Here is a 13,314-nt window from a genome sequence, read left to right as displayed (position 1 = left end):
TTTAAAAGTTCTATGTGATTTCCTTTTCAGTCATATTTAGTCATTCTTTTAGTCTCATGTTGTGTGTTCATTTTTAAATTTGTAGCTGTTCTGTATACTGGATTTGGCCATCTCTTGTCTGAAAATTTGGTGGGGGGTTTCTAACATTATTGCTTCTTTTTTTCTGTTGTCTCTCATGATGGATTGCTCATCCTTGTTTGATGATGATTGGTTTATGAACAATTTGATTCATCTTTGAGAATTTTGAGTCTAACTTGGGAGTACTTTATTTCTGAAAGCATTGTATAAGTTTTGGCTGGGAGTCAGGGAGATTAACTGGACCCATTTTCAAGTTACACACTGGGCTCCTGGTCCAGGGTTTCCTTTCCGGATCCATTATATCTTTTGGTACCACTGCCTCTAGCTTTTAGGTGTCAGTTTAGTTTCTAACTTGAGGTTTTGTTTCTTTTGGGGGGAGAGGGTAGCTTTAAATGTTTTCCTCTATCTATGAATAGACAAAACATCATCATCATCAATCATTAAATCAATGATCTGCCAGACCTCAGGTCACACAGCATTAACCCCAGACTTTGGGAGGCAGAGATAGGTGGATCTCTGTGAGTTCAAGGGCATCTTGGTCTGGTCTACATGATGAGTTCCAAGCTAGGTAGGGCTGCAATAGTGAGATTCTGTCTCAAAATAAAACCACTTTTTCTCCCCATTGGTAGAGTTCTTTAGTATCTAATAAATTCCTTTATTTTAGTATTTAACTATGCTAGTTTTAGTTTGTATTAGAAAAAAATTTATATTAAAACAAGTTTAAAATTAAGCCATAGGTTAAGACATTCTAAAGGAAAATATTAAATAACTCTATAATGTGTTGAGTTTGTTACAATTTATCCTCTAGACCCGTAGTGATGTAACAGATAAATAAGCCTATGATGATCAAGTAATAGGAAAACTGCTTCCAGTGATGTGGGCATGGTTGCTCTAAGCTTACAGAGCAAAGGTGAACTTGGGGGGACCAGGAAATACTTCCTGAACTGAGTGGAACTAGTGGGCATTACTGTGGTTGCAGAATAAAGTTGCTAAGGACTGAACAGCAGCCAAGTGTGACTGAGTGTAGGCCATGTGTCATTGCGTGACGAGGTAGAAGCAGGAGCGGGGTTATAGCAGGTCTCGTCCTGTATATTGTAGGGAAAGAGTGCTCTTTGATGCTAAGGAGAGGCTGTTGAGTGGACCTACCAGTGAGGTGACAGGTTCAGCTTCACGGGATGCTGAGGTGAAAGCAAGCCACCACTTAGGAGATGGCTTGTTGTCTTCTTAGTTCAGAGAAGAGATGAAGGTCTGACCAAGGCATTGGCATTGGGCACAAAGGACGTATGTGGTTCATTCAGGTGGTTTTTGTTTGTTTTTGTTTTTAGAGAAGTAGTGGTGTAATTAAGTTGTGTTGAAATGTTGGCAGTCAATATTACATGCATTTTTGGTTTCCTCCACACTTTTGGTTTGGATAACTATTTGGCATTTAGAGCAGTTAATTGATAAATAGTATATAGAAAGAGGAAAGAACTTGGCTCCTTTTGAGTCTTTTTTTCTTTTGAGGAAAAACAAGTTTGTCTTTGAACTTCCTGAATCTGAGGGGCTTATGAGACATTTTGGTTACGATCTAGTCGCAGTTGACATGGATGTTCTAGAAGTTGAGAGATGTGGCTCAGCCTGGAGAGATTAAGGAATCTTTAGCATTTGGAAATTTGGAATCCAGTGTTTCCTATAGTAGTACTACCTGAGCTAATTTAAATGGTACATAAACATCTGAAGGGTTTTAGTAGTAATCTAATGTGTGTGGAAAAACTTGTATATCAAACCTGTGATCTCGTAGACATTATTGTTTAGGTCACATAAACTCTGTGAAAGGGAAATACTAAGTGAAAATACATACAATGAATGGAAATGGCAAAAACTGGTGCCGCCTTGTAAACGATGACAGTTCAGAAAGTGCTGGTTTGAGCCGTGGGCGTGGTGCATAAGGTCACTCAGAGAGAGAGTGAGATGAGAAGAAAAGAGAGTTGACATTGGGTGGCGGGAATGGAGAAGAAGAGCCCGTGAAGGAGACTGAGGAAGAGCAGCCAGACGAATAGGAGAACCAGAAGATGGTCTTTGGAGTCCATATGAAGAGTGCTCACAAGGAGGAAGTGGTCCACAGTGTCAAGTAAGTTGCAAGCTGAAAAGTGCTCTTTGGATTTAACAATTAAGGTAGACTATTTAGCTGGAATCATCTAAAAATAGATTTTTAAAATTCATCTCCAGTGTTTGTTAATAACAGCTAGTATTTATTGTGTTTCTTAACATGCCTGGTATCGTGAAAGCACTTTACATGTATTAACCGATTAGTCAGGAAGATAGTATTTGTTATTCACACTTGGTGTGTGAATAAACTGAAGCACAGAAAAGTTAAGTAACTTGCCCAAGATCACACACCTGGGCAATGGGAGCATCAGGGTTCCAGTCCACTCAGTCTGGCCCCAGAGTTCACGCTGTTAACCGTTTTGCCACATTGCCTCTCTAGTTAAACAGAATGGAACATTAGAAACCTACACCAGCATTGTAATCACAGTACAGTTGTTGCTGTGTGTGTTACCATGAGATCTGCTGGACTTCAATGATTAGCATCATGTCAGAGTGGCTTGAGTCTGCCGATTGTATTGTAATGTACACCATGGTGGTGACTGTGGGTTATGACAGTTCTTGTCTCTTTCTGTATTCATAGTAAAAAAAATGTGAACTTAAAAGTATATGTTCTGAGGCTAATATATTCCATATTATGTGCCTTATTTTGGGTACTGTGGTGTCTTTATTTTTTCCAGCTATTATGTAAATTCCTTAAACTCTGGAAGTGTTGTTCATGCAGAACAGGTAAATTTCTCAGGTGTTACAGGTGGCCATTTTATTTGTAGTTAGTCATTAATGACCTTATTCAGAATAGAGCAGTTTCCTTCAAATGGTAGAAATGGAACCAAATTGTAGGAACCCAAAAGTGAGTGAAAATGGAGGACTCAGTAGAAAAAGGAAGAAAATTTCTTGGGTAGGTTGAAGAATAGGAGACAATGGGAAAGAAGACAGCTGTAATGATTGCTGGTGTGGTCAGAGAGGAGTTGATCAGTGAGGATTTAAAACTGGCTTAGACAGTCGATACTGGTGTGAGAAGTGGCCCTGGGAAAGAGGAGCCTGGTGAGGTAGGCAGTAACACTCTGAGAAGGCATCATCAGCATAGGCCTTAATATGGCTGGTATGGTGGACTTGGAAGAGGGAAGACTGATTGCCAGTGTTCTTGATAAGGAAAAGTAGCTGCGGTGAATTACTGTGTGTGAAAGAAGAGATCGTGAGGCCAGAGCACTGGGGTTGAGTCTTCCCTCATTTGGTGGCCTTGAGCAAATTACTTAATGGTACTGAAGTGTTTTCCTGTTTGTACAGTAGAGATGGTGATGTGAGTCTACTGTGAAAAGTGACTGTGAGGATTAGTGAGAAGTTGCCTTTAGTATAAAGCACTTGGTACAGTGCTTGCTCTTCACTTTTGATATTGTGAGGTTTTCACAAATCAAACTGAACATATTGCTTGATTGAAAAAATATATGTGTGGATGGTCTATTTAAAGATAAACCTAATAACAGTAGAGTTGGAAGAGACAGGGGAGGGTATGATGATGATGTTGGTGATGGAAAGGAGAGTGTGATTACTTGTCAAGAACTAGAAGTGATGAAATGCTGAGTTTTCAGTGATACTGTAGCTCTAATCTGAAAAATCCTCATTATTGAACTTTCTTTAGGGGAAAAAACAGCCTAAAACTTCACACTAGTCTTCCTCTTCCTCCACTGAAATACATATTAAAAATGTCTTTTGCTTTCTTTAGGGGAAAAACAGCCTAAAACTTCACACTAGTCTTCCTCTTCCTCCACTGAAATACATATTAAAAATGTCTTTTGCTAAAGTGAAGTAGGAGCACTGGCTGTGCTTGTAGTAGTTGAGAGAGTAGCAAGCAGGGATTCTTAGGATGGTAGGTCTGGATGCGTCCGTCCATGGAGAGCAGAGTGTTACAGTGAACCACTCCAACTTTGCCCTCTGCCCAAGAAGAGATTTACTGAGAGATGAATAGGAACTAGGGACATATGAGCAGCTGACAGGAAGTGGTTTCTCAGTAGAGTCAGGATGGTTGAGAATATAGCAGTTTGTATGCTGTGAATGGTTTATTTTAGGGTATGGTATGTAGCGTGTACGGAAGTACACAGTAGGAGAATGTCATTTCTACCTTCAGCAAACACTTTTTAAAGGCATAGTTTGCTAGGCACATACAGAGTAAGATGCCCTTCTACCTAAGGGAGACAGGTATATCATGAGTTCAGAGTAGAGCTGATGAATATGTGAACCTAAAGAAAAGAGAAGTAGAAAAGAAGACGATTAAGCTGTTTAGAAAAAGAACAGTGGATTAGGGATGAGACCTCAGTGTTCTGATTGGAGTTACTTCCCTAGGATACAGGCCCCAGATATTTTTCTGATATACCACAGGGAAAACTGCTGCTGCCCATGCTGCCTTAGGCGATGGTTGATCTGAGTGTGTGTTGTCTCCTTAGGACTGTACACCATGGATGATTTTCCTGAGGGAGACTTCACTTTGGCAGATGATACCTTGTTGGAAGGTTGCCCTTATGAGGATGACTGTATCTGTGCCCCTGACTTTACCACTGATGATTATGTCCGAGTGACTGAGCTCTACTATAATGGAGTGGTAAGTAGGCTTGTTGAAAGTTTTATGTCCCAAAGGCTTTCTACTTGAGAGGAGCTTTTGTGGCATATGAGTATGTGCAGGAAGGTACACATGCTTCTGAGGAGGTGATTTCAGAAGGGAAGGGAAGTAGAGAGTGGAGGTAAGAAGTAGTTGTTTTGACTGGAGATTAACCAAGCTCCTGAGGAGGAGCTGTAGGGACACTCTGCAAACCCCATGAGAATGCCTACAGGAGTGCAGAAACCACAGGTCATACATACTTTCACATTTTACCAGATAAAAATCAGAATGAATTTTCTTCTTTTAGGGTATGCAATATAAAGATTATGCCCAAAGTGAGAAAAATTTAGGTGAGTATGTTAATACTTTAATGCTAATTTATTGAAGACTGTAAAGGGGAGTCTGGCCATTCAGTCACAGCAACATAACAACTTATGATGTGTTTTTAGTTTGATTTGGTGATACAGGCCTGTAATCCCAGCACTTGGGAAGGAGGCTGAGGCAGAGGGATTGGAAGTTCAGGGCCAGCTTTGATCAACATGCTGAGACTCTTGTCTCAGATTAGAAACTGTGATCTTTTTGTTAAGCTAGAATTCAGCCATTACTTAAATATTCTTAATATCTAATAGATTGACTATTTTATTCCTTTAGTTTTTGCCTTTTTATACCTATTTACTTTTTCCCTATTAATGGCATTGATTCATTTGTAAATACTAATTTTAAACTTTTTTAATTTTAATTAAGAATATGACATCTGCAATATATGGTGTAGTAAGCCACTTTCTATCCTGCAAGATTACTGTGACACCATTAAGCTATATATCTTCTGGCCACTTCTTTTTCAACATCAGCACAGTTCTATAATATCAAGATTGCATCCCTGTGTGGAAGCCACGTAAGTTACTATGGAATAATTTTAAGAACTGTGGTAGCACATTGTATGAGGAATATCAAGGAAAATGGGAGGCCTGGGCCTCTTTCTTGAATGCTGTTTAATTTTTTGTTTAGTTGGATAGAAAAAGTAAAGACTTGGGATTTGAATATAAATGAATAATTATTACAGTTTAATGAATTATTTGAATAGAATAGATTGTAAACTTGAAGCTGAGTAAAAAAAAATTAATAAGCTTATTTATAAATACCGTGTTACAGGAAAGATGAAAAGATACAGTGTCTGGTTTGTTTCTTGAACACCTGATGTATTGTTACCTAGAGTAAAGAAAAAGAACTTTCCACATAGTTTAAATAGAACTATAAATATAAAGTTCATATAAATGTAACAATCAGTAAATAAGTACATTTGGGATCCTAATCTTAAAAAAAAATTGTCTTTAAGCCGTTCTCGTGCCGCCGAGATAAGTTTGAAGAAATTACAACATCTTGAGTTGATGGAAGACATTGTGGATTTGGCAAAGAAAGTTGCAGTAAGTGGTAGATGTGGTTCCCATTCATTAGACTGTAAATGATTAGGAGCTGCAGAGACGGTTCAGTGGGTAAGAGTGCTTGCTGTGTGGACTGGGGGGGCCTGAGTTTGGATCCTAACCCCCTGTAAAAAACGTGGCCCTGTAACCTCAACACTGTGGTGAGGGGGTGGAGACAAGAGGCTCCCTGGAGTTTGCTGGCCACCAGCCTACTTCCAGATTCAGTGAGGAGAGACTGTTTCAAAGGTGGGAAGTGATAGAGCAGCATCTGGTGTCATCCTCTGGCCTGCATGTATGCATGCATGTGTAGGTGTGTGCACCACCACACACAAGCTCATGTATCAGACATCTGTGTGCTGTACTGTGTTCCCCCACACACACATGAAAGGAAAAGAGATGAACAGACAAATACAAGGATATAAATACATGATGTTTGTCCTACGTTTCGAGTTTATAGCAGTTAGCAAGACAGTGCTTTATTTTTGTGTCCACGGACATGCTCAGTATTGAAAACGATAAAGCTGATAGACTGGATCCATGCGCCCCAGTGGGTATCAGGATTGCATCTTGCTAAGGAATAGAAGCTGGAACTCATTATAAATGACTGTGAACCCTGGTATATGAATCCTCTGTCATGGGCTCTGAAACTAATGGTGGTCTTTTGACATGAGTACCACGTCAACAGGTAATTTGCATTGGAGATTCTGTCAGGGAAGACTTGAGGTGGCATTCTGTACTATGTCGTGGATCTTCCATATGATTTTTTTTCTTCTTGCAGTTTTTGGTACTGTTCTAGTTGAAGCTTACATTTGGAAAAGGTGTTTTCTGCTAAAATCAGTTGTAATAATATACAGCTGATGAACGAACATTTATTAAAAATCTAGGTGTAATGAACTTCAAAAATCTGTACATTTTATGTTATATAATTTTTTTTTGAGACAGGGTTTCTGTGTGTAACTGCCCTTGCTGTCCTGGAACTCACTCTGTAGACCAGGCTGGCCTCAAACACACAGAGATTCACCTGTCTCTGCCCCCTGAGTGCTGAGATCAAAGGCTTACGCCACTAACGCCTGGCTTACAGTATAATTTTTAACTAGAATCTGTATGGAAGACTATTTCTGAATTATGTTAGAATCTTAAAGGGACCAAATGTCAGTGTTTATGGCAAGTACATTGCTATGTATGTAGAGTAGTGTAGTGAGAAATCACTTAGTGATTGGGGTGCATTCTGAGGACTGAGTCATTAGCTAGATTCACTGTTGTATGAATCTTATAGATTGCACTTAACACCAAGCAAGATGATATTAGCCAACCTCTCGATGTAAACATGAGACAGGGTAAACATGGTTGTATGAGACTGCTGCCAGTACAGTGTGCATACTGTTCTACAGCAGTCTCTCCTTCGATGAGTAGAGTGAGTACTCTAAAATAATTGTAAAATTGTATGGTAGAAAATACCCAACCTAGTAACACGACTGTCCATCATTGTCGAGTACTGCGTGGTGTACTTGTACAGCTGATAGCTCAGGAAGTTTTACTCAAGCATGAGCACAGACTTGTGATCAACGCACTAGGAAATCACAGTTGCTCTAATGTAGTGTAAGTGATAAGTTTTCAGGTTGTTATAGTCTTAGGGAACTTTTGTCCTATCTGTGCTTCCTTGTTAATTCAGACGCCACTGTGTAGCTCATGACCTTCCCTAAAATGTAGGGTTTTGTTTTGTTTTATTAGAAACTCAGTTCCAAGGGTGGGAAGATGGCTCATTGGGTAAAGTGCTTGCCATACAAGTGTGAGAACTGAAGTTTAGCACTAATGTAAATAATTGCTGGGACAGTGTGGTGGCCAGCTTGTACTCTTAGCACTTCAGGGGGCAGAGACTGGATCACCAGAGCAAGCTGGCTAGCTAGATTAGTGAAATGGAGAGCTCTGGGTTTGAGTATAAGGTGGAGAGAAGTCAAAGGAGACATACAGTGTCACCTTCTGGCCCCCACATGCACACGTGTACATATACATGTGTACATAACACACATGCCACCCCCCAAAAGAACTCAATTAAAATTGACAGATTAAAGAAAAATGTGTGGTTTTGTTCTTTATTTTGCAGAATGATTCATTCCTTATTGAAGGTTTATTGAGAATTGGTTATAAAATAGAAAATGTAAGTGTTAAAAATGAGACCCCAGCACACCCATTACAGGTGAATGATAGTCATTCTTGTTGCATGTTTCCCAAATAATGTCTGTATATATCCAGTCTTTTACATGTAGTATTTGGTAATAGCAGTTTCTGCCTATTATATAAATAATCTTATTTTATAGATTTGCCTCTTTTCCCTTTTAAGCCTATCACAAGTTATTCATTTTGTCTTTAGATTATTTGCCTAACATATATTCCTCCAATGAAATTAAGTCCTTGGTATGGGAATTTTTTTTTTTTCAATAATTGCTAGGTAACATTCAGGTGCAAAGATAAGTCTATTTGTAATGTTATTGGGACAGGAATGTCTATATAGTTCCTTCAAGCCTAATACCAACATTGGCAATTCAGCTATTTAATTTCTGAAGTTATTTCAGATCTTAAAAAAAGTAACCTTCTTGTGAACTCCTGAGGAGTACCATTGCACTGATGGTCCTTTTGCCCAGCCATGTGCTTATGTCAGTGTTTGCTGCAGATCATGTGGCCCTGTTCTGAACCCTGTTCTGTGCCTCGAGACTTTGTGCTCAGGATAGGTCCCTAGTTGACATGTGACCCGAGAATCCTCCTCTGCCTTTGTGTTACTACATTCTCCTGCTACCTCAGCAGCCCAGGGTTGTAGACCTCAGCATCCATGTCTGTAACCATTGCAGAAACATTCTTGATCTGCAAGAGTAGCCTAAGGGAGTCTACGTGACTGTTCCTAACTTGTATATTGGAGTCCAGCTGTTCTCCATTGCATGACAGAGTAATGAAAATAAGTATACAAGATGTTTATTAATGATCTGAAATACTGTAGAAGGTAAATTCATAATGCTACATACATTTGAATTAATAGCCATATTCCCTTCTTCATTCCTCTTTTGAAACAGAAAATTTTGGCAATGGAAGAAGCTTTAAATTGGATAAAATATACAGGTGATGTAGCAATTCTACCTAAATTAGGATCAGTTGACAGTTGCTGGCCCATGTTAAGTATTTTCTTTACTGAATGTAAGTATAAGTGCTTTAAATGTTGAGTCTGGTTTAAAGAATATTATTTGGAAAGATAGAATGTGTACAAAGATGATACTTGATTTATCTTAGGAATAGTTAAACATGTTTTTCTTCTGGTATAGTGCTCAAATAAGAGAATTTTAACATTGCAATTAGTCTATTCTCTTATTCTTGTCTCACTGGTTTTGTGCATTATGCTCTTAAAGCTACTACTCCATGGATGTCTTGTTATTATATATAATACTTGAGAGAAAGAGCCCACAGCTGGGGTTCTCTTGTATTGTCATTCATCAGGGAAAGTACAGATCCTAACATGATTTTCATTTTTCTGGTACATCCACTCTTCTTAATGTAAGGTGGAACTTTCTTAAATACTTTTACTTTTAAAGGTATTTTACTGTAAGCATTTGAATATTAGCAGTGTTTTTATGATATAGTTAACAGCCTGAAGACAGGAAACCCGATGAGCAGAAACCTGTTATCTGCACTGAAAAGAGTGCATATTTGTCAGTGGGTTTAGATGCTTTTAACCTTTATGGTCGAATTGTTAAGACACTGGGGGTATATGACATCCAGATGTTTAGGGTTTTGTCCTCATTGCAGCTTTGAGGACTTGTAATAACAGGGAAGGAGCCAAGCATCTGGTTATCATGTATTGGGCACCAGTGTGGGCTCATTACTGATCCTCTCTGGTGTCTGCAAGGTGCTATAGTTGTTCTTGTTTTCAGTAGTAAAGTCAGAATTGGAGGGTTAGATCAGTGGTTCTCAACCCATAGGTTGTGACCCCTTTGGGGTCAAATAACCCTTTCTCAGGGTCGCCTAGGACCATGTGCATATCAGATATTTACGTTATGATTCATAACCAAAATTACAGTTATGAAGTAGCAACAAAAATAATTTCATGGTTGGGGTCACCACAACATGAGAAGCTGTATTACGGACAGGGTCACAACATTAGGAAGGTTGAGAACCACTGGGTTAGGTGATTCTCCACAGTCTAATGAGTACTGGAATCTAGACGAGAACTTACTCATGTTCTCTGAAATCAGAACACAGGTTTTTTTTCCCCAAAAAACTCAGCTCTCTTTCTTAATACTCTGTTTGGTGACCATCCCAGATCTTGCTTGAGTCTTAAATGTTTAAGTATTTCTTTAATCTTGAAAATTAATGATTGGCTAGATAGAAGCTTAGCTATAATTTTGGTGTAGTAAATTTTTAAATCAGATTCTTACAATCCTTTTTATATCGTAGCTTAAAATGCTGAAAATGAGGCTTGATTAACCTGTGGACACAAAGTTGGTTTATCTATTGCATTTTTATTAGTTTACTAAGTTTTTTATTAGAATAGTAGATCATATAACTTCACACTAACTTTTTTTTGTGAAGTCAAATATTAAATAAAACCTTTTAAATACTTCATATGTTACAGTAAGTACATTTCAGAAAATAGTTTTTCAGGTTTTTGTTTTTACACATTTTTATTGAACATGCTCTCTGGCACATTGAAAGTACTTGATACTGTTTGTTAAATTGGCTTTGGTAATTATGGGCCCTAATCACAGTATATTATAAAAGAAGGAAGAGTATTACTCCACTAAGAATATAATAATAAAAATTTAATTGCTAGAAATAAATACAGGTTTATTCACAAAAGCAATGAGTGGTTTTCTGTTATTTTTTACCATATTGATTGGTTGAGGATAAATGTGTATCCTTATTGCTGGATCACTGAGCTACATTGCCAGCCCAATTTTTTATTCTTTAACTATTTAATATATATGTAAGATTACAAAAACATACAAACTATTTAAAATGTTTAATAATAAAATGAACACAATGGACTTACCTGTTTAGCGCAAGAATTAGAGTATCATCAATACCAATTTAGAACTAATACTCTCTTTCACTTTCTCCCGATACAAATCTCAGATAAGTATCATATTACTAAAGTCGTAACTGAAAATTGCAACTTGCTTGAGGAATTTAGAAGGAACAGTTGTATGCAGTGTGTGAAGGTAAGGATACTTACCTTAAATATAGTTGAAGATTTATCTGTTAAAACTTTTTATAGGCATGAGTAATAAAACTAGAGAAAGTAAAATAATGAACTACTATAAAGTGACATGCATAAGGGGAAACGTTAAGGAATTTTGATCTAGAATAGAAGAAATAGTATCTTAATACAGTGAAGAAATACGATTTTCTTTGGTAATATCCCTTACTGAGATGTAAACCATGTGTCACAATTCACTCAGAGAAAGTACTGATTCTTAACTCAATTTTAAAGAAAATATTTAGGAGATGTTTAGTGTTCTATAGAATTTTATAATTAAAGCCATTGGTAATAATTTTCATTAATTAAAAAATATGAATATCTAAAGTAAAAAAATTTGGCTATACTTGTAGCCTCTTTTATATATATTCTTGCTAACCTGTGATGGTATTCTTCGCAGTCAGTCAATATTACCTGTGAGTGTATGATATATATATATAGTATATATATATATATACAATATATATAAAATATATAAAAATATATAATATATATAAATGTATATAATATATATAATATATACAATATATATAAATATATAATATATATATACAACATATATATTATATATCATCTCAATCAATCGAGATACCAAGGATTATTGGATTATACTACACTTGCTAATAACCCAAAGCTACAATTTTACCATTCATCTTATTTTTAGACCACTATACCTTATGGATAAATTTTATTTAAAAGTGTACCTACTATAAAATACTATACATAACGGAAAATTGTTTTATTAATTATTTATATTATGTTGGTTTTAGCTTCAGGTTCAGTGAGAGACCCTGTCTCAAGGGAATAAGGTGGAAAGACATAGAGGACATCATGCATGTACGCTCCTCCACAAGTACACACACACACACACACACGCACGCACGCACGCACGCACGCACGCACGCACACGCACACATGCAGTAACAGTACACATACTTGTCCTTTCTAGATTCCCTCCTCTGACCTTTCCATGCTTGCACAAGAGCATGTCTGTGCATATACTTCCCAACATATAGACACAAATGCATACACTGCACACAAGATGACAGACACATGCTCCTCTCCTCTCCAGACTCCTTGTAATACCCAGCACAGTGTAACGCTATGTGTGTTAGTTGTACTATATTTTAGGGGATAATGACAGAAAAAAGTTCGTGTTTAGTGCATTTTTTCTCAGGTATTTTTATCTGTGCAAGATTGTATCTGCAGATTCAGAAACCATGGATATAGTTTCAGTAATAATGAATATATCAGAATAGTAGAGATTATATTCTCATTTTCTATGTAAATAACCCCATGGTACCCTTAATAGCAAGGATATTGAATATCCTTGAATAATATTGAGTAATAGTGAGAAGATCCACTTCTCCTGGGGGTTGGGTTCTTTTTCTCGATTGTCTTTGGAGGTAACTGATGAGTCTTCTCTCACTTTGGTTTCTCAGCAAGGAGAACTAATGAAAATGAGAGGAAATGAAGAGTTTTCCAAACAGAGATTTGATATAGCTGTTATTTTTTACACCAGAGCCATTGAATATAGGTAAGAGCACAGTGGAACAGCAGAACTCTTCTCTGTGGTAGATCCAGGTAGAGTGTTAGGAGAAGTAGCAGCGAGATGAGCTGTAGACTGTCTTCCATTTGCCATGCAGAGTAGGTTTTCTCTTCTGTAGGTATTAGTAGCAGTGCTGACACCTGAGTACGTGAACCAGCAGGTGTCTCAGGCACCTCAGGCAGGACAGTCCGCTGTTTTCCACAGACTGACTGGAGTCGTGTCTGTTTCCTTCTGTATCAACTACTCCTGCTATACTATTAACTGACTATAGGGAGGGGTGTTTGGACCTCATACTTAAGAAGTTACCGTGTAGGAAGCTTTGCTTTCTTGGGGGAACTTTTTGTTT

At 37.6% G+C, this 13,314-nt stretch overlaps 1 protein-coding gene across 4 annotated transcripts in view; it reads left to right on the top strand.

Annotated features, from left to right (window-relative positions):
- Nucleotides 1-13,314, top strand: part of Ttc3 (tetratricopeptide repeat domain 3) — an 88,607-nt gene that overhangs the window by 9,112 nt on the left and 66,181 nt on the right. Inside the window, exons 1-8 of one of the 4 annotated variants that reach the window (XM_059277157.1) lie at nucleotides 2,306-4,759; nucleotides 5,064-5,106; nucleotides 5,501-5,651; nucleotides 6,093-6,180; nucleotides 8,282-8,374; nucleotides 9,243-9,363; nucleotides 11,296-11,381; nucleotides 12,862-12,956. The exons of 1 other annotated variant lie outside the window; for it this stretch is intronic. In XM_059277157.1, coding sequence (XP_059133140.1) covers nucleotides 4,616-4,759; nucleotides 5,064-5,106; nucleotides 5,501-5,651; nucleotides 6,093-6,180; nucleotides 8,282-8,374; nucleotides 9,243-9,363; nucleotides 11,296-11,381; nucleotides 12,862-12,956 — 821 coding nt within the window. In that variant the 5' untranslated portion in view covers nucleotides 2,306-4,615. Of the gene's footprint in view, nucleotides 1-2,305; nucleotides 4,760-5,063; nucleotides 5,107-5,500; nucleotides 5,652-6,092; nucleotides 6,181-8,281; nucleotides 8,375-9,242; nucleotides 9,364-11,295; nucleotides 11,382-12,861; nucleotides 12,957-13,314 lie in introns of those variants that run through there. 2 more of the 4 variants (XM_059277158.1, XM_059277156.1) reach the window with 2 other exon arrangements.

The sequence above is a fragment of the Peromyscus eremicus genome, chromosome 12 (assembly GCF_949786415.1).
Source record: "Peromyscus eremicus chromosome 12, PerEre_H2_v1, whole genome shotgun sequence".
Classification (NCBI taxonomy): domain Eukaryota; kingdom Metazoa; phylum Chordata; class Mammalia; order Rodentia; family Cricetidae; genus Peromyscus; species Peromyscus eremicus.
The sequence above is the reverse complement of the archived record's forward strand: the minus strand, read 5'-3'. Positions and strand labels throughout refer to the sequence as shown.